Source organism: Myxocyprinus asiaticus, chromosome 25, assembly GCF_019703515.2.
Source record: "Myxocyprinus asiaticus isolate MX2 ecotype Aquarium Trade chromosome 25, UBuf_Myxa_2, whole genome shotgun sequence".
NCBI lineage: Eukaryota > Metazoa > Chordata > Actinopteri > Cypriniformes > Catostomidae > Myxocyprinus > Myxocyprinus asiaticus.
Genome location: NC_059368.1, coordinates 37,536,829 through 37,562,878, shown reverse-complemented (window position 1 = coordinate 37,562,878; position 26,050 = coordinate 37,536,829). Strand labels below are relative to the sequence as shown.

Here is a 26,050-nt window from a genome sequence, read left to right as displayed (position 1 = left end):
GTAAACGAAAACGCATATTTCCTTATGCTGCTTATGGGATTAAGAAAAAGCGGTTTAACAAACCTGGGTTTCTCCTGGAGAATGATGCTTATTTTGATAATGTAAAAGTATTCTTACAGGTTTCTGAGTGCGCATGTGTGTGTGAGCAGACAGGATAACAAATGTCATAGGAAAGCCCAATCAGGGTTCCCACTCTTTTCAGGGCATAGTTTTCCAAGACATTTTATGTGCTACATGGTTGTAATACTAAAGCAAAAAAACAAACAAACAAAAAAAAAAAAAAAAAACACACAAGGTCATTAAAATTGTGGTTATTGGAGTTTTTTTTTCTTCAAAATTCCATATTCATTTAATTACATTTCATCATCAAAATGGTGTCTAATCAAATTAATTTGTTAAAACTTTAAATGAAAATAGAATTATTTTAATTTTTAACATTACATAATTTTTTTTATCAAATGAAGTGCTTTTCTACAAAATCCTCACAGCACAATCCGAAACAACACCGTCTTCACTCTTTTTGTCAAATAAAGTACTGCATGACAGAAGATCACAGATATTAGAGATATTGCTTTAATATCTTATTGTTATTAAATTGCATTATACATTTATTTTTTTCCAATTTCACACATCCATTTAAATCAAGCTTTTATTTAGTCGTTTCTGTGTGTTTTTGATGGTTGTTTCAAACCTCTGGATAAACGGTTTGCTATAAGGCCCAGTGTGACTATTAAACCCCAAAAAGCTATGATTTCATTAAAATAAATACACTCACCGACCACTTTATTAGGTTCACCTGTACGCCTACTTATTCATGCAATTATCTAATCAGCCTATGGTATGGCACCAGTGCAATGCATAAAATCATGCAGATATGGGTCAGGAGATTCCGTTAATTTTCAATCAACCATCAGAATGGGGGAAAAATATGAACTCAAGTGATTTAGACTGTGGCATGATTGTTGGTGCCAGACGGGCCGGTTTGAGTATTTCTGAAACTGCTCATCTCCTGGGATTTTCACGCACAACAGTCTCTAGAGAATTTACTCAGAATGGTGCCAAAAACAAAAAACATCCAGTGAGTGGCAGTTCTGCAGACAGAAACACTTTGTTGATGAGAGAGGTCAATGGAGAATGGCCTGAGCTGCATTTCCCAAAAGCATTGTAAGCTACGTAGATCTTAGAAACCATTGGTGCCAATGGTCTCTACGATCAACTTTAGCTTGCGATGCTTTTAGGAAACGCAGCCCAGACTGGTTCGAGCTGACAGAAAGGCTACGGTAACTCAGATTATCACTCTGTACAATTGTAGTGAGCAGAATAGAATCTCAGAACACACAACATGTCAAACCTTGAGGCGGAATAGGCTACAACAGAAGAAGACCAGGTTGGGTTCACGTCTGTCAGCCAAGAACAGAAAACTGAGGCTGCAGTGGGCACAGTTTCACCAAAACTGGACACTTAAAGATAGCAAACACATTTCTATACTTATGGTAGGCCCACCACAGTCTCAGCTTTCTATTCTTGGCTGACAGAAGTGGAACCTGACGTAGTCTTCTGCTGTTGTAGTCCATCAGCCTCAAGGTTCAACATGTTGTGCGTTCTGAGATGCTATTCTGCTCACTACAATTGTACAGAGTGGTTATCTGAGTTACCGTAGCTTTTCTGTCAGCTCGAAACAATTTGGCCAATCTCTGTTGACTTCTCTCATCAACAAGGCGTTTCCGTACGCAGAACTGCCACTCACTGGATGTTTTTTTGTTTTTGGCACCATTCTGAGTAAACTCTAGAGACTGTTGTGTGTGAAAGTCCCAGGAGATCAGCAGTTACAGAAATACTCAAACCAGCTCATCTGACACCAACAATCATGCCACGGTCAAAATCACTGAGATCAAATTTTTTTTTTTTCCCTATTCTGATGGTTGATGTGAACATTAACTAAAGCTCCTTTCCTGTCTCTGCGTGATTTTATGCATTGCCCTGCTGTCACACAATTGGCTGATTAGATAATCACACGAATAAGTAGGTGTACGTGTTCCTAATTAAGTGATCACTGAGTGTATATACAGTAGTCTGTATGTGCTACACACCTCAGAGCATTCTGCTCACTGTCATCAACGACACACATCTAAAGCATGTGTGATGCTCATGATAAGGTGTTTTCAGCATACGAGCGACCACCTTCACACATTTATTTTGGAGCACGAGGCACAAGCATAATGTGCAAATAATCACACTTGAACATATCGAGATTCTAATTAAATTAATTATGCATTTTCATCCCAAATATGTCAAATTCCATGACATTCCACATTTTATAGCTAATGCAATTTTTATGACTGGATTCAGTGAGGTATAAGCAGACTCCAGTGTTGAATGATTGAAAATGAATTTACATACTGAGGTGTAAAGGCTGCATCACCACGCTACCACCTCGGTGTAAAAAATACAAAAATAAAATCTTCAGTTTGAGCATCGTTGTTATGTTCAAATGTACAACTCAAATGGTTTTGTATTTAACACTACAGCAGTGTTGGAACGAAAAGAAAAAAAAAATTGCACTACATCAATACACGTAACAAAAACCTTGTCAGTGACACACGCAAACAGTTTTATTACGCTAATAATAATAATAACTAATAATTTTCCAGGATAAACTATTATTTTCCAGGACATTTAGGTATTTTTCTCATTTTCCAATGACTGGAAAACTGCATTGCAAAATTCCAGGTTTTCCAGGATTTCCAGGACACGTGGTAGCCCTGATAATAACAAGTCAACACAGTGGAAAGAATTTAACATTTCTGGGAGTACAGAGGGAAATGCACATACACTATAAACTATAGCCATTTATACATACCAATGTAAAATATCGTCTGTCCCACACATTCGCGAATATGCGCTCCTATATTGAGGGAATCCCAGAGTTTTATGTGAGAGGGAAACCCCATTATTGCAGTGAGTTCGCAATAGAACGTCAAGGAAACAAACACAGCAACAAGTGCCATGTTGTTTGTTATTTACACAAGCATCACGGGGTAATTACATGGCTGTGAAGAAAGCTGTTTACTGACTGAGTCGTGTGTAAATGGGAGTAAAGGGAAAGCTGCTTATATGGTGCATGCAAGCGGTAACGCCACTTTCTCGCAAAAAGCCGCTTTCAGTGTCATTTTCATTTTTGTTTCAAGTCAGGTGGCAATGGTAAATCTAGGGGCATTGGGCATGATAGGGCTTTCCAGGTGCGTGTAGTCCTCGATAAGAGTTGAGAGAGATGACAGTGCCTCACTGAATCCAGCTGACTCCATGCCATCCACTGAGAGATAGTGATGCAGGTGAGCCTGGGGGATGCACAACAAACACCATCAAACTTATATTTTGAAATTTCATGCAAAGACATTCATGCAAGTTTAAGAGTGGCTTAAGTGTCCAAAAATGTTGGGCCAATGCATGTATGCCCACTTAGCTTGAGTCTAAACGCACTGAAAACTTTTGGACAGTTTTGGCACACACCTTCCTACGGTAGAGCTTCACAAAACGCTCCCGTAGTTCACTAAATGTGGACTTGACACAAGTGTTGTTGGCCAGGGCCAGCAGGGAGTGGGTGTGGCCAACAGGAGGGACAGAACACAGGCTGGTCTTCCATCCTTCCTGATTCCATGGGACAAATGGCAGCGTGGGCCTTAGCCTAAGAAAACAGATAATTCTGAGCCTCGTTATGGAAATTTAAAGGGATAGTTCACCCAAAAATAAAAATTATCTTATTTACTCACGCCTCATGCTATCCAAGATGTGTATGACTTTCTTTCTTCAGCAGAACACAAACAAAATTCATTAGACCTTTGTAGCTCCAAAAAGCACATAAAGGAAACATAAAAGTAATCCATACTGTTTTATGTGTTAAGTGTTTAAATCCATATCTTCTGAAGCAATATAATAGGTGTGGGTGAGAAACAGAACAATATTTAAGTCCTTTTTTACTCTAAATCTCCACTTTCACTTTCAGATGTGAAAGTGAAACTAAAGAGGCACCACATGTGACTTTCAGATGTAAAAGTGAAAGTGGAGATTTAGAGTAAAAAAGGACTTAAATTTTTATCTGTTTCTCACCCACACCGATTATATTGCTTCTGAAGATTTATATTTAACCACTGGAGTCTTATGGATTACTTCTATGTTTCCTTTATGTGATTTTTGGAGCTACAAAAGGTCTGATACCCATTTACTTGCACTGTATGGACCTACAGAGCTGAGATATTCTTAAAAAAAATATTTGTTTGTGTTCTGCTAAAGAAAGAAAGCCATACACATCTGGGATGACATGAGGGTGAGTAAATTATGAGAATGTTCTTTTTTGAGAGAACCATCCCTTTAAAATCAAATAAAATGATCATGGATTATTTACGGATCATTTCATGGGTTATTAAAAAAAAAGAAAAAAAAAAAAAAGAGCGACATAGAAGCTGGCTAAATTTGGAACCGTATCTTTAAACGGCAGAAATAGTACGAGTAGTACGGTAGTGTGCTATTCTGTATTTTGCATCTGTTCTAAAATAAAGTACGCTGCCTACCTAGACAGCAAAAAAACAAACAACAACAACAACAACATTGTTTTGGCTGAGTTCAAAGGCAGCATCCACATGTATTAGGCAATGCCAGAATGCACTGCAACAAACAAAATTTTAGCCAAGATGGCAGGTATTTGGGTTGGGATGCTGCCTTAAAAGATAGCTGCCTATATACACAGCAAGGCAGCTCAGTAAGGTTTGGAACAGGCCAACAGTGTGAGAAAACTAAAGATTAGGCTGGGAAAATAGAAAGTGATGGATGAAAATATGTGAGAAAGGCAGAGGATATGAACCGTTCAATGTTCCTGCGCAGATCAGACAGCTGAACATTCCCTCGCACCATGAGAGCACAGGCCAGATACAGGTTGTGTTTGGGGTCGGCTCTGATCAGCTGATGATCCTTACTGAACGCATCTGAGAACATCTGATTGAGCCTGTAGCACAGAGAACAACAACCACTCCATAGACAGATGACACACTAGAACAGTGATTGTCAGTCCTGCTCCTTGAGTACCCCAGCACTGTCTAGCTTATTTAACACACCTGATTTAAGTCAGCTCATTAGAAGAGGCTTTAAGATCTAGGCAGGATGTGTCTTGCTTCAGCAAACACAACTAATGACAAGCAAGTATATTGACAATTTTAGGGCACTTGGGGCGGTTATAACATTACATGAGGAAAAACTGGGTGTAAATGAGACCTGCGCGGTGGCACGTTGACATCTGCGAGTGTGTAGAGGGGAGTGAGACTGGACACCAGGTAGTGTAACTGTGGGAAAGGCACCAGGTTCATGGCTATCTCATTTAGGTCCATGTTGAGAGAGCCCTCGAACCGTGCTGAGCTGCAAGAGAAGAAATCAAATCTGAACATCTCTAGCTGAAAGATCAAAAAGTCTAAAACGATGCACCCCAAATTGCACACTTCTGTGCTATTCCACGTCATTTTGTAGTGTAAGTAGTGTGATTAGTGTGCTAGCACTGAAAATGCAATAAAAAGAAGTGTACCATGTGTACCCGGTTGATCCACTTCTTCAACTGTCAAAACGGAGTGTGGAACGTTTGACACTTCCTGCACTCAGCACAAATCGTATGTAACGGAAGTGGCGGAGTTACAGTTGAAGTCAGAATTTACATACACTTAGGTTGAAGTCATTAAAACGTCTTTTTTAAACACTTCACAGATTTAATATGGGCAAACTATAGTTTTGGCAAGTAATTTAGGACATCTACTGTGTGCATGACACAAATATTTTTTCCAACAATTGTTTACAGACAGATTGTTTCACTTTTAATTGACTATCACAATTCCAGTAGGTCAGAAGTTTACATACACTAAGTTAACTGTGCCTTTAAGCAGCTTGGAAAATTCCAGAAAATTATGTCTAGCGTTTAGACAATTAGCTTCTGATAGGAAGTGTACTGAATTGGAGGTGTACCTGTGGATGTATTTTAAGGCCTACCTTCAGACTCAGTGCCTCTTAGCTTGACATCATGGGAAAATGAAAAGAAATCAGCCAAGACCCCAGAAAAAAACATTGTGGACCTCCACAAGTCTGGTTCATCCTTGGGAGCAATTTCCAAATGCCTGAAGATACAATGTTCATCTGTACAAACAATAGTACACAAGCATAAACACCATGGGACCACGCAGCCATCATACCGCTCAGGAAGGAGACATATTCTGTCTCCTAGAGATGAGCATAGTTTGGTGTGAAAAGTGCAAATCAATCCCAGAACAACAGCAAAGGACCTTGTGAAGATGCTGGAGGAAACAGGTAGACAAGTATCTATATCCACAGTCAAATGAGTCCTATATTGACATAACCTCAGCAAGGTTATCGGCTGCTCAGCAAGGAAGAAGCCACTGCTCCAAAACTGCCATAAAAAAGCCAGTCTACAGTTTGCAAGTGCACATGGGGACAAAGATCTTACTTTTTGGAGAAGTGTCCTCTGGTCTGATGTAACAAAAATTTAACTGTTTGGCCATAATTACCATCGTTATGTTTGGAGAAAAAAGGGTGAGGCTTGCAAGCCGAAGAACACCATCCCAACCTTGAAACATGGGGGTGGCAGCATCCTGTTGTGGGGGTGCTTTGCTGCAGGAGGGACTGGTGCATTTCACAAAATAGATGGCATCATGAGGAAGGAAAATTATGTGGATATATTGAAGCAACATCTCAAGACATCAGCCAAGTTAAAGCTCGGTTGCAAATGGGTCTTCCAAATGGACAATGCCCCAAGCATACCACCAAAGTTGTGGCACAATGGCTTAAGGACAACAAAGTCAAGGTACTGGAGTGGCACAAAGCCCTGATCTCAATCCGAAAATTTGTGGGCAGAACAGAAAAAGCGTGTGCGAGGAAGGAGGCCTACAAACCTGACTCAGTTACACCAGTTCTGTCTGGAGGAATGGGCCAAAATTCCAGCAACTTATTGTGAGAAGCTTGTGAAAGGCTACCCAAAACGTTTTGACCCAAGTTAAACAACTTAAAAACAATGCTACCAAATACTAACAAAGTGTATGTAAACTTCTGACCCACTGGGAGTGTGATGAAAGAAATAAAAACTGAAATAAATCATTCTCTCTACTATTATTCTGACATTTCACATTCTTAAAATAGTGATCCTAACTGACCTAAGACAGGGAATGTTTTCTACGATTAAATGTCTGGAATTGTGAAAAACTGAGTTTAAATGTATTTGGCTAAGGTGTATGTAAACTTCTGACTTCAACTGTACTTGGCTCCATGGCTGGTCTGACAAAACAACTGTAAATAATAGTGAATGTGGCAACTAGCAAAACGTCAGCAAAGACCTTACAAATATAAGTTTAACGATTTACCATCACCTCACGCTGTATGAACATGGACATTATTTGAGATACAAGTGTTGAACTGAGGTTGGCTTAAGCACTAAAGCTAGTTGCAACACACCACATGCCATAAAGAAGTCACACTGGAAATAAATTTTTAAGTAGGTATGTCAAAAGTACCAATACTTTGGTACCAAGTCAATACCAAAGTATCTACTCAATACTTGATGCTCTGGATTCAATATTTCTTCAGCATCATTAATAGCAACACTGGATCAGATAAAAATGGCTTTTTTGGATTGTCCAGCCCAGTGTGGATTGGTCAATTTTCCCCATTCCATTTTCTCTCAATCTGAGCAAAGTTGAGCCAAACCTATGTTACAGGACAGATCATAATCTAAAAAAATTATTTCTGTCATTACTTGTACATATTTTGTCACAATTGAGTTGTTACTGCGTTTTGCCTTTGCACAGTACTATTTTAGTACAGTGACCCTACATTTATCTCAATTGACATTATCAATACCATAGTGCCCAACAAAAACATGTGTAACTTGATTTGAAGGCATATTTCTAGGACATCTTGTTAGACCCCTATAATGTACCAATTCAAAATGTACTGGTTTTGTAATGGTATACAATATCATTTAATATGCTATATGATTTGCAATTAATATTACTCCATAAGATACTGTATGTTGATCACCACAGAGTAACAAAAATGCCACTGTTCCTTCAAGAACATGTCTACTTCGGTTTCAATGAGAGACACGTCTTGAATATAATGTGTGTAGAGGGCAGAAGATGCATGTCAAATCTTTCATTGAAGTTTCTCTGTATTTAACTGACCACAGCTCAACTCAGCTCAACGAGCCAGCTGTACAATCTTACAGATTTGTTTACTTTTACTGTTAAGTACTCTGTTTTGAACGCTTTTTGCATTTAGTACGTCTTTGTTTCAGGTGTAAAACATGTATCATTTCAATTAGCCTTAATGATTATAAATAGGCATAATTATTGCCTTTTTTAATGGGTTCATTTCTCTTTCATGAAATGTAAAGCTACCAATACATCTCAACCTATCTGGTACCTGGTAATATTAAGAAGTAGGTTGGCCACAATGTTGTTCATGGCATCAAAGGGCTTCTCAACCTTCACCATCCCTCCCTGCCCAGAAATGATGGTTGATTCCTTCTTGATGACACTGCCAAGTTTTCCAGTGTGGGACATATGCTGTATCTTACCAACAATATCCACCAGAGACTTCAGAAGAAAATGCAAAGAGAAAGAATAATTGATTTGCCTCATCCTGACACAGTATTCACTTGCCTTTAAAGGCACAATCCACTCAAAAATGAAAATTCTGTCATCATAATGCACCCTCATGTCGCTCAATCTCCATGACATTCTTTCTACCGTGGAACAAAATAGACGATTTTTAGCAGAATGTGCACACTGATCTTAATACATTTAATACAGCGGAAGCTTATAGTGGGGCTGTGAAGCTCCTAAAATGGCAAAAAAGTAGCATAAAAGTAATCCATATTATTAATATGCTGTATTACAACTCTTCTATAGACAAACAATAGCTTTGTGTGAGGAAAAGTCTGAAATGTAAGTTGTTATTTGCTGACAATCATTCCCTCCGCAATGACACCCAAATCTCATTTGCGCTGGTGCACATTCAAACTTGGTGCACTGCGATTGGCTACGAGACAACTAATGCCAAACATTTACTTGTGTTTCACAGAAGAAAGAGATTGGAATTTTGTCAAATATGTTTGGAGTGACATAAGGTGAATAAATGATCACAGAATTTACATTTTTGGGTGAACAGCTGCTTTAAATGGAGAGAGGCATACCTGGTTATCGACAGGCAAGACACAGTCTGCATGCTCAGTGAGTTCTTTCATGGCCAGGACGCTGTTGTAAGGAGAGGTGATGACATCATCTTCTGCTGTCGGGTAGACAGAGGTTACTATCCGATAGACCTCTGGGAACTCCTCTTCTAGAAGCTTCAACACAAATGTACCTAAACCCGATCCTGTCCCTAAGCACACAAATGTACTCTTATAAATACAAATCAAGAAAATACAGGGCTCAACATTAAGAATTATCAAAAATAAGGCCAGTGCTTATGTTCTTTTATGTCGCCAACATAAAGTTATCTAGCTGGCTGACATAGGGGAAGTTTTGTCGAAATTGCAGGAACGGCTTAGTCTTATAGACTTATAAACATTAGTCTTGGAAGCATCAGTTAAAATGTGTTAAAATTATAAACAAATCAGTAATGTTTTGCACTGCATGCTGTCATTTTCCAGCAAATGTTTAGCAGTGAAGTCTTTTGAAGTCTACAAGTCTGTCAGAGTTACATTATAGCTGTAACTAGGGTTGGGAAATTAGAACAGGTTATTTTTCTGAACCAGTTCCTTTAAAAAATTAAAAAATAAAAATATAAATACCAGAACCATTTACAGGTTCTTGATTGTGCTATTTTTTGCGAAATTAAGTAGCAGCTCTGCCCCCTACTGAATCTACAGCGTGAAACACACAGCACAACCAGCGTAGTCCAATTTCCGAACAAATGACTCTAATGTGGCGGTTCTTTTAAATGTACAGCGTGAAACACACAACATGACCAGTGTTATCTGGTTCCCGAACGAGTGACTCTTATAAGCCCTTTTTTTGCAGTCTGAATCAAAAACACCAGTTGGAGCAGTTACTGAATTAATCTCACTGACCTGGAAGTTATGACTTTTATCATGCCCTACTCAAAATGAATGAAGAACTGTCATTGTGTTATGTAATGTTTTACTTAAAGTGATAGTTCACCCAAAAATGAAAATTCTCTCATTATTTACTCACTCTCATGACATCCCAGGTGTATGTATGAATTTTTTTTTTTCACCAGAACACATTTGAAGAAAATTAGAAAAATATCTCAGCTCAGTAGGTCCTTAAAATGGAAGTAAATGGTGATTCGACTTTTAAAGCTCTAAAAAGAACAGATAGTCAGCGTAAACGTCATCCATCCGACTCCAGCTGTTAAATCAGTGTCTTCTAAAGTACCACGATCCCTTTTGGTGCGAAAAAGATAAATATTTAAGTACTTTTTATCTCTAAATCGTCGCTTCCGGTCAGCAGTGGTATGCGAGTGTGATGTAATTGCGTTGGCACGTGAGATACGTGAGAACTGAGGCACGTGCAAAACACATGGAAGAGCAGAATTGTTTACAAGTGAGGAGGAACGCTGTACAGAAGCTTTGTTGACTTTGGTTTAGATCTGCATTAATCTGTTTCTTTACTCACAATGGTGCGTTTGTGTGCTTATCCTGGATGTCTCAACCGAGTGGAGAATGTGAGATTACCTCTGTATCATGGCAACGCGAATATATCACACGAGACCCCACGTGATCTCCACCCTCTCCTGAAGCTTACTGGAAACGACAATTTACAGTTAAAAAGTACTTAAATATTTATATTTTTCGCACCAAAAGCAATCGTATCACTTTAGAAGACATTAATTTAACCGCTGGAGTCGTATCGATGATGTTTATACTGAGTGCCTGTGATTTTTGAGGTTTCAAAAGAGAAATCGGCATTCACTTGCATTTTAAGGACCTACTGAGACATTTTTCTAATTTTCTTCAAATGTGTTCTGGGGCCAGCTGCACCAGCTACACGTACTAGTTGTGGCGTAAATGGGCACTAAGTCACAATTTACACACTACTAAATATTTGAGCATTGCACCATTAAACTTAGGTAGGACGTATCCCTACACATGAACGGATGGAATAGACTACTATTTTATGACATCAATGAGCTCATGTTTTGCGTGACAGGCTCCAATTCTTTTGACATACAGTATGCTGTTGACAATTACACTCGTTTACATTTACGAGAGAAGAAAAAAAAAACGTACTTTTAAGCTGCTCTTTAGCATGAAACCGATCTAACGGTGCAGTTTTCAGGATGCGTCACCGGGTGTCAAGTTTCAACACATTCAAAATATATATAGGATATTAAAATGAATAAATGTCTATTTTTACAGCCCGTTGTATTAATATTTATTTATCACAGATACAGTTCCTATATATTGTTATTTACACAGGGCAAATATACTATTATTAAATCTACTTTTATTACGTATCGTATTTTAATGGGGATATAATTTATTACAGCTGACAGTTACGTGAACAAACAAGGTTTGAACATCAACCGTAATGAGATCAAACTGAAATTCACGGCTTTTAATACTTCTGTGTACAAATTTGAAGGCTGTTTATTGGATCAATACAGGTAAACGCCATATTATGCGACTATGCATTACGGAAAGCTTACGCCCTACTAGCTAAGTCTTGTCTTAAGAACAGGTGGTGCATCCAAGTTAAGCACCAACTTAGTTACAAACTAACTAGTAGTTACTAAGCCCTTAGTGTGAACTTTGCGTCCCAACTTATGTAAGACCTTACGCACAGCTGGTGCAACCCTACCCTGGTGAAGAAAGAAAGTTTATACACACCTGGGATGGCATGAGGATGAATAAATAATGAGAGAATTTTCATTTTTGGGTGAACTATCCCTTTAAGGCTCCTGAGATATTATGCATTGCAGTGACTGGTGTTCATAAAAAATGTTTTAATAGTTTTGTTGTAATCAGTGGAATTTTCTAGAAGGAAGATATATGAATGAAATATGTTATCACATCAGTTTGTTTGGAATTGTTTTTTAAATATACAGCACCAATTACTGCATTGCAAAAAGTCATTATACTGTAAAGTCAGTGTAAAAACATCTTTTGCAATATTTGTATTACATTTATCTATTATTTGCTTTATCTGCTCTTTTGAAATCTGAAATGATTCAACAAAAGAGAGAAAAATGCATGCACATCCAAAACTTCAACAGGTGACAAAAGATTTACTCCTAAAGAAATTAACTGTGATTTTGAAACATACTGTATGTACAAAATCATGATCACTCACATGAGATGAGGACTCTAGTCATATCAGTAACTTTATAAAAGCTGTTTTATTCGACATGGGGCAGGGGCACCCTCATGAGGGCTGCCATTTTAGAATCACATGACCAGCTGAATACTAATCACTTAACCTCAGAAACCGTCTTGTTATTGGACACTTTCACTCTTGGATTAAATTAATTATGGCTGATTGTGAACAGTGAATTTCTACAATGGCATCTGCAACTGAAAACTATTGATTTTGAATGATGCTGCATCCACACCACTAGGTGTCACTGTAAGTCCAAGATGACATGAACAAAAAGTTACAGAGTGAACCTTTAAAATATGACGAAGATCAGATCGAAACATTGCTGTTGTTTTAATCAATAAAAGGGAATGATATAACAGTGTGCAGATCTACTTTTTTCATTTCAATCTGAAATGATCTCATCACTTGGCACCAGACTGCTGAGTGCAGTAAAAGCAATAAAAATTGCATTCATTTCCAAATATTCCTTCCTCAAAAGTAACAATCGTTAATGGGACCATTAAGGAATCGGAACAGAAATTGTTACATTCCTTACAATTCTCATCCCTAGGTTTAACATTTTAAGCTGTTATTGCAAATTACAATCATTATTTATTTTCTTTCTTCTTTGTTGATATTTGTTTTTTGAAAAAAGAAAAAAAGATTTATAATAAATATTAATATATTTATAAACAGCAAGTAAAATTCTGCACTGTTGGCCAACTGGGCTAACAGAAAAAAAAAAGCCTGTAAGTTGAACCGTGAAACAACTTGAGTGAGATCATGGGAGTGCAGGATAGAACTCACCTCCTCCCATGGAGTGAACGAGAAAAAAGCATTGAAGGCAATCACAGTGTTCTGCAGCCCTGCGGACCTGATCCACAATCTGCTCTCTGTAGGCTGAGCCGTATGTGTGGTGCCCGACAGCCCTGAAGATTAGACACCAAACAAACTAACAAATCAGTCGGTTAACTGAAATAAACTAAAAACAATATTCTAATTCATTATAAAAGGAATCATTTCATTAGTGATCAAAATTTATTTTTCTGTTTTGACGTAAAAGAGCTTGATGTACTATGAAAACATAAATGCAAATATAGAACTCTAAACTTGCAGCCTAGTGTTTGGAATAGCCTTTGCATCAGGACTCTGGAGCACATCTACTGTATGATGCCTGCTAACCTGCTGTTAACCTGATGTTAAAATGCTGTCTGGGTAGGCAGATCACTAGGATTTGGAACAGAGCTAAAAAAAAAAAATAAAAAAAAAGAAAAGATTTAAAGGTGATCCCTCTTTTTATTTTCGTAACTCGACAGCTGCTCTGAGCCAACATGGCAAGGTTTAATTGAGTTTGACTTCTCTTTAGTCATAGGTTAAAGGGATATTTCACCCAAAGATTATAATTCTGTCATCACTGACTCACCCTCATGTTGTTCAAAACCTGTATTACTGTCTTTCTTCTGTGCAAAAAATTCATTTTTGGGTGAACTATTCCTTTAAAACTGGCTGGTGTCATTTCACTCTAAATCAAAGCAATCAACCATGAGTGCTGATACATGACAAGCCACTTAAACACTCAAAACAATTAAGTCTGAATTTCAGCAAAGTGCCTGGAGGCTGTCAGGTGCTTCTGAAGTATATGAGAAATAGTAACATGCAGTCTTAAGAAAGTGGGAGTGGGGGCATCTTAGACATAAAAAATGTTCTTGACAAGGTGTTCCCGTGTTCTTTACAAACCATTTCCATCGGGTTAAACGTCTGTCAAAAACCTGCCAACTGGTCACTTGTGCTTACAGGTTTGGTCTTATCCATGTAAAGTATAGAAATGAGTTAGGAAGTTTTGAAATGCATGTTATGTAGACTTAAGGACTAAATATGTCGGCCCTGATCTAGGTTTGACAGCCACCATGGCTACAGTATTTGGGATTGACCACCATATATGAAAACATGTGACTCTTGAATTGTCCTGTTCATACAACAGCTTACAGGAGCAGCTCCAATACTGTCTGCATGAATGAATAACCAAAGCAATTCCCATTAAGCAAAAATGGCAATGTCTTACTAAACTTATTAAAATGTGACTAATAAGTCCAATACAAATGCACTCCTCTATACTTGGGTAAAAAGTAAATTAATAAATTAATATTTGACTAGGGATGTTAATGATTAATTGCTAATTGATTAATTGTCGGTAATAATTAGATCGATTAAGCTTATCGGTCATCGATTAATTTTAGAACAAGTGCATTCAGTAATCATGCCAGCATATGTTGATCTGACTGTCTATACAGTCATCTGCCGCTAGAGGGTGCATTGCTGCTTGTGCGCTGTATGTCAAGTCTTGTCTGCAACACAGATGTGGATCCTTCACCTCCTCTCATATGTAGATGATGCAGGCAGAAACATTGTTTTCTGCATCCCTTTTTCAGGACACTGTATTTTAAAGATAATTTTGTAAAACTCCAAATAACTTTACAGATCTTTATTGTAAAGGGTTTAAACAATGTTTTCCATAAACAATTAATGAACATGCACCTGTGGAACGGTCGTTAAGACACTAACAGCTTACAGACCGTAGGCAATTAAGGTCACAGTTATAAGAACTTAGGACACTAAAGAGACCTTTCTACTGACTCTGAAAAACACCAAAAGAAAGATGCCCAGGGTCCCTACTCATCTGCGTGAATGTGCCTTAGGCATGCTGCATGGAGGCATGAGTACTGCAGATGTGGCCAGGGCAATAAATTGCAATGTCCGTACTGTGAGACGCCTAAGACAGCGCTACAGGGAGACAGGAAGGACAGCTGATCATCCTCGCAGTGGCAGACCACGTGTAACAACACCTGCACAGGATCGGTACATCCGAATTTCACACCTGTGGGACAGGTACAGGATGGCAACAACAACTGCCCGAGTTACACCAGGAACGCACAATCCCTCCATCAGTGCTCAGACTGTCCGCAATAGGCTGAGAGAGGCTGGACTGAGGGCTTGTAGGCCTGCTGTAAGGCAGTTCCTTACCAGACATTATAGACAACAATGTCACCTATGGGCACAAACCCACCTTCGCTGGACCAGACAGGACAGGCAAAAAGTGCTCTTCACTGACGAGTCGCGGTTTTGTCTCACCAGGGGTGATGGTTGGATTCGCGTTTATCATCGAAGGAATGAGTGTTACACCGAGGCCTGTACTCTGGAGCGAGATCGATTTGGAGGTGGAGGGTCCATTGTGGTCTGGGGCGGTGTGTCACGGCATCATCGGACTGAGCTTGTTGTCATTACAGGCAATCTCAACGCTGTGAGTTACAAGGAAGACGTTCTCCTCCCTCATGTGGTACCATTCCTGCAGGCTCATCCTGACATGACCCTCCAGCATGACAATGCCAACAGCCATACTGCTCATTCTGTGCATGTTTTACTGCAAGACAGGAATGTCAGTGTTCTGCCATGGCCAGTGAAAAGCCCGGATCTCTATCCCATTGAGCACGTCTGGGACCTGTTGGATCAGAGGGTGAGGGCTAGGGCCATTCCCCCCAGAAATGTCCGGGAACTTGCAAGTGCCTTGTTGGAAGAGTGGGGTAACATCTTACAGCAAGAACTGGCAAATCTGGTGCAGTCCATGAGGAGGAGATGCACTGCAGTACTTAATGCAGCTGGTGGCCACACCAGATACTGACTGTTACTTTTGATTTTGACCACCCCTTTGTTCAGGGACACATTATTCCATTTCTGTCAGTCACATGTCAGTTTATGTCTTAGTTGTTGAATCTTTTTATGTTCATACAAATATTTACACATGTTAAGTTTGCTGAAAATTAAAGCAGTTGAAGGTGAGAGGAGTTTGTTTATATATATATATATATATATATATATATATATATATATATATATATATATATATATACACACACACACACACACACACACACACACACGCACACACGCGCGCACACACGCGCGCACACACGCGCACACACACACACGTGCACACACACACACGTGCACACACACGCGCGCGCGGCCACAAGTTTGGAATAATGTACAGATTTTGCTGCTTCGGAAGGAAATTAGTACTTCAATTCACCAAAATGGCATTCAACTGATCACAAAGTATAGTCAGGACATTAGTGATGTAAAAAACAGCACCATCACTATTTGAAAAAATTAATTTTTGATCAAATCTAGATAGGCCCCATTTCCAGCAGCAATCACCTTATTCTTGAGTAATCATGCTAAATTGCTAATTTGGTACTAGAAATTCACTTGCCATTATATCAAACACAGTTGAAAGCAATTTTTTTTCCCTCCCCAATTTGGAATGCCCAATTCCCAATGCACTCTAAGTCCTTGTGGTGGCATTGTGACTCACCTCAATCAGGGTGGCGGAGGATGAATCTCAGTTGCCTCCGCATCTGACATAGCGCAGACATAGCGCATGTGGAGACTTCACACTATTCTCCACGGCATCCACGCACAACTCACCACGCGCCCCACCGAGAGCGGGAACCACATTAAAGTGACCACAAGGAGGTCACCCCATGTGACTCTACCCTCCCTAGCAACCAGGCCAATTTGGTTGCTTAGGAGACCTGGCTGGAGTCACTCAGCACGCTCTGGATTCGAACTCGCGACTCCAGGGGTGGTAGTCAGCATCTTTACTCGCTGAGCTACCCAGGCCCCACTATTTGGTTTGTTAAATGAAACTTAACATTGTCTTTGTGTTTGTTTTTGAGTTGCCACAGTATGCAATATGAAAATGGCAATAAAAAATGTAATGTCTTAAGGACAGTATTAGGTAAAAATGGAAAAAAAGAAACAGCTTTCTCTAGAAACTCATCAGTCAATCATTGTTTTGAGGAAAGAAGGCTATACAATGCTTGAAATTGCCAAAAAACTTAAGATTTCGTACAAAGGTGTACACTACAACACAAAAGGACAACTGGCTCTAACAAGGACAGAAAGAGATGTGGAAGGCCCAGATGTACAACTATTAGCAGACAAAGGTGTGGAGGTGGATTGTGTCTGTCGAGTGTTGATTTCACACTACATTGTTACCTAGTTGGTGAGACGCAATGCTGGAAAGCAAATAAAGTCCATCTTTTGCTCTCTGTGACAACGAGTTTATAGCTAACTAACCAACCACGTAGCTACTTTCATTGCTTGTCAGCTGAGTGGAAGTTATTGTGTAAACATGTATTCACCAAACTGTTTTATTCTCGATTCGCAGTTTGGTACCCCCTTCAACTGAACGATTCCAGTCGTTGCATTTACAAAATGTCATATTTAAAAGTCTGGTTTTCCAGCGTTGAAATTTTCCCCTGAACTTGTATAGCAGAATACAGTGTAACACAGCTGCCGCTGTTTATTTCTTGACTCGGCAGGTGTAAATGCTTCTCGTTTTACAACCTGCCCCTAATTGACTGGCAGTATTAAAATAGTCAGCATTTGACTGATACTAAACAGTACTACTGATGTTTATTTAGCTATTTATTGTATTTTTATTTATTCTTTTTTAATCAGTGTTCATTTCTGAATTTGTTGACAATGTGTAATAATAATGACAAATATTCTTTGATAAAAATATTTGAGAAAGCAGCCTTCTGAGTACCTTTGCATAGTCATATCGGTGTAAAATCGGTGCACAATCCACACAGAAAAGGTCTGTTTTCATTCCAGCACAAAAATTAGCTATATCGGTAATCGGTGAATTTGCCCCCTCTAAAATCAGTATCGGTCTCAAAAATCCCATATCAGTCAGGCTCTACCATATAGACATTGATTTCAGTCTTTAGTATTTGTTTGAATTCAGGATTTTGCAAAAGGGATACATTAAAACGGCAACTATATGATTTATTTTTCTCTGTATGTGGCAACACCTCTAAACACACCAGGGCATGATCTGAGACTAAAATGTTTCCAATTGAGCAGATGAAATGAGGGACTTAGATATATATAAAAAAATCTATTCTAGAGTAAATCTTATGGACTGATGAAAAAAATTATAGTCCCTATCAGATGGGTTCAAAAGTCTCCAAATATCTGTAAGACCAAGATTTTTTACACATCCTGTGAAGCGTCAATGTTGCTCTAGGGGGCTTGCACACTTTTGCTTCACTATGATCAAGGACAGAGTCCATCAAAAGATTCAAGTCTCCTCCCAATATTATATCATGAAGGGTGCCAACGGCTTGCAACATCCCTTCAAGATCTATAAAAAAGCCCTGATCATCCACGTTAGGTGCATAAATATTAGCCAAAATAAAACACTGTCCCTGAATTTCAGCTAAAACTATAATGACTCTTCCTAATTTATCTCTACTCTGTTTGATACATTTGAATTGTAGATGTTAACTTATCAGTGTAATGACTCCTCTGCTCTTACTCAAGACAGCACTATAAACAGCCCCATATCTTTCCAAATGTTTCCGCTTCCTGCGGAGAAAGGTGCTTTTTTTGTAGAAACACTATATCATATTTCTTATGCTTAAGAAGATAAATAACCTTCCTTCTTTTTATGGGGTGCCCCAACCCATTCACATACCATGTGGAGAGACACAATCCACTCATATTAACATTTGACATTTTGACATAAGAAAAAATAGATTGTGTGTCAAAAACAAATTACAACGACAACATTCCAACATTGGTGCGACCATTAAAACCCGAACATCCCCCGGAACAAAACAAACAGAAAAAAGAAAACGTGTGCATTAACCCCGCGCATGACAGTGCCAGCTGGCGTCCATCCCTCCAAACTCAAACAGTCCAAGTACGCCTACGAGGACCCCCGTGACAACTTTGCCGACGGATTGCTCAAGTCCAGTGTTTCTGTCAGGAGAAATACAGGCTGCTCTGGAAAAAGATGGTGTGGTTGTTTCAAGGAGCACAATACAACAATACTTGAACAAAAATGAGCTACATGGTCGAGTTGCCAGAAAGAAGCCAATGCCACAAAAAAGGCTGGTTACAATATGCCCGACATCACCTTGACACGCCTCACAGCTTCTGGCACACTGTAATTTGGAGTGACGAGACCAAAATAGAGCTTTATGGTCACAACCATAAGTGCTATGTTTGGAGAGGGGTCAACAAGTATTGTGCTCCTTGAAACAACCACACCATCTTTTTCCAGAGCAGCCTGTATTTCTTCTGAGGTTACCTGTGGGTTTTTCCTTGTATCCCAAACAATTCTTCTGGCAGTTGTGGCTGAAATCTTTCTTGGTCTTGTTGGGCCTCATGTATTCAGATAGAAGGCAAAGGCAGGCCTAACACAGTCGTAAAAACCTAACTCAGGCCCCCACAAACGCGCCAAAATCAAACAAAGGGAGTCCAAAACAGACTACAAATCCCATGAAGCCTTGCTCACTAAAGGATCGAACTCTCAACTCCTATTGGATGAGGCACACAACAGAACGTCCCTCAAACATGACATCATCAGGAGTTGAAATACCTCTGAAATGCTTCCGGGATTTGCTTCCAGCAAATTTGTTTGCAGCGTGTAGATGCAGCTCATCGCTGCTCTCAGGTGCAACCTTGTGGCACACTGTGGCCATACAATCTCCATCTCGCTGGACGAGTTGAGATTACTCTGTGTTCAACTGAACACTCTAACGGATCCGAAGGAGACCGCCGAGCAATCCGCAACTTTATCCGTTTGCCTGCAGAAGTGAAGAGATTAAAGATTTCTCTTCCATCTTCAATCAAGTCGACATTTCTGAGTTCTCCGCTAGCCCACCGAGAATCAACAGCCGTGCCCGCCAACAGAGCGAGGAAACGGCCTACCGTCATCACCCGAGCCTCAAGGAACCGGGTCGGAGTTAAAGGACGGAGGAAAACACATTCTACCTGTGTCCTCATGCGATTCAAGTAAGAGGTTTACGTCTGGGCAGAGATAGAATATTATAGTGTGTTATTCTTGTGTTTCAAGGTTTTTGCTTGTACAGTTTACGGACTGCCATGTCCGCTCATTATTAATACTCAGGGTATTAATTATCACGAATTTGTTTTGCTGTATTGTGGTCCAACCAAATTGGACTGTTGTGCAATTTCACCATCGCGGGCGAGACAGGTAAACTGAGTTCATCCATTAAAGAGTCAAAGTACGTGGGACTGTTTACGAGCCATCCACCGCGTCTCTGAGCGATGAACTAACAGCTGCTTTCTCTCCCACGATCGCGAAATCGGCTTTAGGGCCATCACTTCTCTCTCTCTCTCTCGTATTAACCACACACACACACACACACACACACACACACGCACGCACGCGACCCCTCACAAACATTCTGGCACACATTTCTGGCTCCTAGATAGCTTAATGCTAAAGCCCAGCTTTGTCCCTAAGCTATCGTACAAGCGGATACACGCGGTAACTGGTAGACGCCATTGACTGGTTTCTCGCCGCCCCCATTCACGGTCAAATTCCCTGGCCGGAAGTCTCGCATGACATACTCTCCACGAGAGTCATGTCCGCCATTTTGTGCACGTCCCTCCTTACACACACACACACACACACACACACAGTCACACAAACACCTTATGTGTTATAGGATTATTTTTATTTCCATATCTAATCATATCACTGTTTAGTTTGTAGTTGTAAGTCGGAAGTTTATTGACTGCATTGTATTAATTATTAATTGATATTACTGCATAAATAAACTTTGTTTATATTACAAAGAGAAGTGTTTTGGTTTGTTTTGCATACGCCTGTGTCATGCTGACTGGATGTCAGTGCTCGGATTCAAACCTTCATTCATTGTTTTTTTATCCCCGAAAATCGATATTCTTCGGATGTCGATTTTCCTAAGAAAACAATCTAATATTGAGACTGTTTTACTATCTGGTTATTAGTCCCTAATTCCAGGGTGGTGCCCCGTCAATGTTAATCCTTATTAATATTCTATTGATTTTTGATAATTGATAATTATCTTTGATGATTGTTGAATTTGAATGATCAATAAGCTAGTGTTAATTTTAATTAATGTTTCATCGATGTTAACAATGAATGATTATCTTTGATAATTGCTGATTTAAAGGATTAAAAAAGCTAACATTGATTCTCATCAATGTTCTATTGATTTTAATAATTAATAATTATCTTTGATAATTATTAATTATTGCTAATAACCAAACCCACTCCTAAACATAGCACACTACATTTACTGAAGCCCCATATGAGGCTTTAATGAGTTAGATTCAATTAATTAATTTAAATATTAATTAATAACTAAAGAAATAATTATTTCTGATAGTAACACTGATCTAAACAACCAGTAAACCTGACCTTGGCTTGGTATCAAGAGATCCCCAAATTTTCCACTTCTTAATAAGTGTTTGAACAGTACTGACTGGCATTTTCAAGGCTTTGGATATCTTTTTATATCCTTTTCCATCTTTATAAAGTTCCATTACCTTGTTACGCAGGTCTTTTGACAGTCTTTTTTGCTCCCCATGGCTCAGTATCTAGCCTGCTCAGTGCATCCACACGAGAGCTAACAAACTCATTGACTATTTATACACAGACACTAATTGCAATTTAAAAAGCCACAGGTGTGGGAAATTAACCTTTAATTGCCATTTAAACCTGTGTGTGTCACCTTGTATGTCTGTAACAAGGCCAAACATTCAAGGGTATATAAACTTTTGATCAGGGCCATTTGGGTGATTTCTGTTACCATTATGATTTAAAAAGGAGCCAAACGACTATGTGATGATAAATGGCTTCATATGATCACTATCCTTAAATAAAAGATGATTGCATGATCAGTCATATTTTCAAAATCAATGTCAAAATTTCACAATTTCTGCCAGGGTATGCAAACTTTTGGGCACAACTGTAGCTTACATAGTTTTAAAATACACTGAACTAAAAATATTTTAAGAAAATGCCAATACTTACATTTCTTAATTTAAACAGTAGACTACATGCACTTATTATTTGGAGTCCTCCATGTGTGTTTTGCAGTATTTCCATTAATGATTAATCGGTCATTACTTTCTACGACAATCAATTAATGAAATGTCTGAAAAATGACTTCCCTAGATTTGACGGAAGAACTTGTGCCTCGATTGGACATCTGCATTCTTCTGCTAGAACACTATCATAAAATATGCAATATACATACAGGTAGAGAGCGCAGTAAGAGAACAGTGCCCACCCACTTTTTCAGCTGTTTTGGTTCCGGAAGTATTTTTCCCAATCCATAGGGATTTCATAATATCCTGCATAAAAGAGTTCTAAGAAATCAACCAAACCAACCACCTCTGAGGTGAATCACGACATTCCAAACATTGATTTGAACTGATTTACAGAGGTAGTGCTTACTAGTGAAAAATGGGTGCCAACTATCTCCAGCAGCTGAACATAACATTCTAGGAAGAGTTCAGGAGATCACAACTGCTTTCCTGTTGCATTCAAGGTTTACCCCTGCATTCATCAACTCACTGAAGACAAATACAATGGATAGCTCCATTCCTATTTTTACAAAAGCTTGGTGCAGGGAAAGGAATTATACCCATTCAAAGAAATGACATGAGCTTCGGGCTGAAAATGACTGTACCGTGCCCCTGAATAATTATTTTGATCTCGTCACAGAAACATGCATGCGTATTCCTTGCAAAATTATGTGTAATTGATACAGGTCGGGACTGTGTCAGTTTTAAAAGAAGCAATGCTATGCCCACTGAAAAGAGAAAAACATCCCAGTGGAAGAGTTTCAAGTACGTGAGTCAATGCAGTGTGACAGACTCCCAACAGATTGTTCTCACCAGTTGTTCCCTGAACCAGAGACATCACTGATGAGTTGTGTGCTGCTGAAGAGCTGACGCAACGGCCCCTGCAGAATCTCGCCCAAGACTCCCTCCTCCATGTCCACCAACACAGCCTGCAGACACGAACATGGGTAGTCCACATATGGACTTGAACTTTTTAATTCAACAAAATTTATGTTTTAGATGCTATAACAGGTAATAGTTTCATAAACTTTTTGACTTCACTAATTCATTTAGATGGTCCCGCTGTTTAATATTTCTTTTAAAAGAATAAATATTCCATGTAATGTCTCAATTAATATAAGGTCAGGAAAAGAGCTTTCACAATGATTATACAATTAGAAAAATGCTTTGTATATAAGTTTTTGATGGTGTTAAGCATAACATCATTTATTACAAAAGACGTCAAATTTACATATGTAAATGAATTGCCGTAAAGAGCTACGGCAATTCTTTAAAGGTGTAGAATCATATGTTTGTTTGTTTTTTTAACTGAACTAATGATTTAACAATTAGTATTTAACTAATTGTCAAACTTTCAGACAGTGGGGGATTTCTATTTATTTTTTATTTATTTTGTTTGTAATTAAACTGCATTATTGAACAATGACAAAGTCCAAAATTATCCTAACAATAGCAACCGGGGTAGGCAGCGGCATAGTGTTGGGGATGTTTTTTTTTATTATATATTTTTAAACATAGATCTGTATGCCTTATAATGCCTCACGTGGAGCTGTTTTGGAGATGTAATGTATCTTATTATTATTATTATTTTACATATCTGTTGTGTGATGCTGACCCATCAGTGTATATTACTTGTGCCTGTGTTACTGTGCCACAATGACTTTTTGACATTAACACCTTATCTGTTCATATCACTTATCTCTACACCTTATTATAGATCAGGGGTTCATATCCATTCTCTCTTTCTCTCTCTCTTGCCCTGCTTGATAATTTCTCAATGCTCTTCTATCGCTGTAGGCTGACTTTTCTTTTCTAAACGGAGAGCATGCACGTGAAATGAGGTTGAGATTGTCGCAACAAACACCAACAACACGTAAGCTTGTCAGTCATTCGATTTATAGAACATCCGTACGCACATAAATCCAACTCCTGATGGCATGCAGGTCAGTCATATTACTTAAAACACAGGGGGCACTAGAACACAGAGAAAAATGAGACATCATTCACGATAAGATGTTTTTTGTGTCACCAGATGTGGAAGAAAGTCGCTAAAGCAGACTACAAAAGTCGCTGACATTGTGGCTAGTCGCTAGATTGGCAACACTGGCTGTTTGGCTCTATAAGCAGTTGCTATTAAATTGACAGGGCAACAGTTTCACGGTCCTTACACTTGATTACTAGGTATATACTAATGATTAATAAAATTAATTAGGTTGGTCCAACATAAGAAAATGTATTAAATAAACCTTAGTAAATCAAGTTTGACAAACCTAATGAGGTTGATTTAAAAATTCTATAGTACATTAATTTGACCTAATCCAACTAAATTCTGTTGGCTCAATGAAACTGATGTAATCTGAATGAAAGACACTACATTTGTTGTAAAAACTACAATTCTTCAATTCAATGAAGTAAGGGTAATGAATTCATTTTTTGAGTGGAGGTACAACTGAACCACACACAACCAACCCGTTCTAAGGACAAGTCGTAATAATAGTACGAGATGGCAAAATCATAAGAATTTTTACGAGTGGGCTAAAAGTACTACTTTTACTTCCATAGAGAAAAATAAATAAGCCAATGTTATCATGAATTTTAGTTTAATCCCTAACCTAAACCCTCACAAAAAACTCTAAACCCTCAACCAAACATAAACCTAATCATGATTGTAATAGGGAAATAACTTGTGTACCTACTACCACAGAGATGTTATTAAATCAGTCATTTGTATTGCATAATACAGCGCTTCACTTTTTCCACATTTTGTTATGTTACAGCCTTATTCCAAAATGGATTACATTCATTATTTTCCTCAAAATTCTACAAACAATACCCCATAATGACAACGTAAAAGAAGTTTGTTTGAAATCTTTGCAAATTTATTTAAAAAATAAAAATAAAAAAAATAAAAAAATCACTTGTACATAAGTATTCACAGCTCAGTACTTTGTTGAAGCACCTTTGGCACCAATTACAGCCTCAAGTCTTTTTGAGTATGATGCTTCAAGCTTGGTACACCTATTTTTGGGCAGTTTCTCCCATTCTTCTTTGCAGGACCTCTCAAGCTCCATCAGGTTGGATGGGGAGCGTCAGTGCACAGCCATTTTTCAGATCTCTCCAGAGATGTTCAATCGGGTTCAAGTCTGGGCTCTGGCTGGGCCACTCAAGGACATTCACAGAGTTGTCCCGGAGCCACTCCTTTGTTATCTTGGCTGTGTGCTTAGGGTCGTTGTCCTGTTGGAAGATGAACCTTCACCCCAGTCTGAGGTCCAGAGCGCTCTGGAGCAGGTTTTCATCAAGGATGTCTCTGTACATTGCTGCATTCATCTTTCCCTCGATCCTGACTAGTCTCCCAGTTCCTGCCACTGAAAAACATCCCCACAGCACGATGCTGCCACCACCATGCTTCACTGTAGGGATGGTATTGGCCAGGTGATGAGCGGTGCCTGGTTTCCTCCAGACATGACGCTTGCCATTCAGGCCAAAGAGTTCGATCTTTGTTTCTCATCGTCTGAGAGTCCTTCAGGTGCCTTTTGGCAAACTCCAGGCGGGCTGTCATGTGCCTTTTACTGAGGAGTGACTTCCATCTGGCCACTCTACCATACAGGCCTGATTGGTGGAGTGCTGCAGAGATGGTTGTTCTTCTGGAAGGTTCTCCTCTCTCCACAGAGAAACACTGGAGCTCTGTCAGAGTGACCATCGGGTTCTTGGTCACCTCCCTGACAAAG

At 39.0% G+C, this 26,050-nt stretch overlaps 1 protein-coding gene across 3 annotated transcripts in view; it reads right to left on the bottom strand.

Annotated features, from left to right (window-relative positions):
* Nucleotides 1–1,824: 1,824 nt before the first annotated feature.
* The window catches only part of LOC127415838 (tubulin epsilon chain-like), a 31,433-nt gene continuing 7,207 nt past the window's right edge, over nucleotides 1,825–26,050 (bottom strand). For 2 of the 3 annotated variants that reach the window (XM_051654826.1, XM_051654828.1), the window contains 8 exons: nucleotides 23,136–23,251; nucleotides 13,176–13,297; nucleotides 9,239–9,426; nucleotides 8,467–8,639; nucleotides 5,266–5,406; nucleotides 4,859–4,999; nucleotides 3,511–3,685; nucleotides 1,825–3,338 (listed from right to left, as the gene is read on the bottom strand). In XM_051654826.1, the coding sequence (XP_051510786.1) occupies nucleotides 3,189–3,338; nucleotides 3,511–3,685; nucleotides 4,859–4,999; nucleotides 5,266–5,406; nucleotides 8,467–8,639; nucleotides 9,239–9,426; nucleotides 13,176–13,297; nucleotides 23,136–23,251 (1,206 nt within the window). In that variant the 3' untranslated portion in view covers nucleotides 1,825–3,188. The remainder of the gene's footprint in view (nucleotides 3,339–3,510; nucleotides 3,686–4,858; nucleotides 5,000–5,265; nucleotides 5,407–8,466; nucleotides 8,640–9,238; nucleotides 9,427–13,175; nucleotides 13,298–23,135; nucleotides 23,252–26,050) is intronic. The other variant, XM_051654827.1, reaches the window with a different exon arrangement.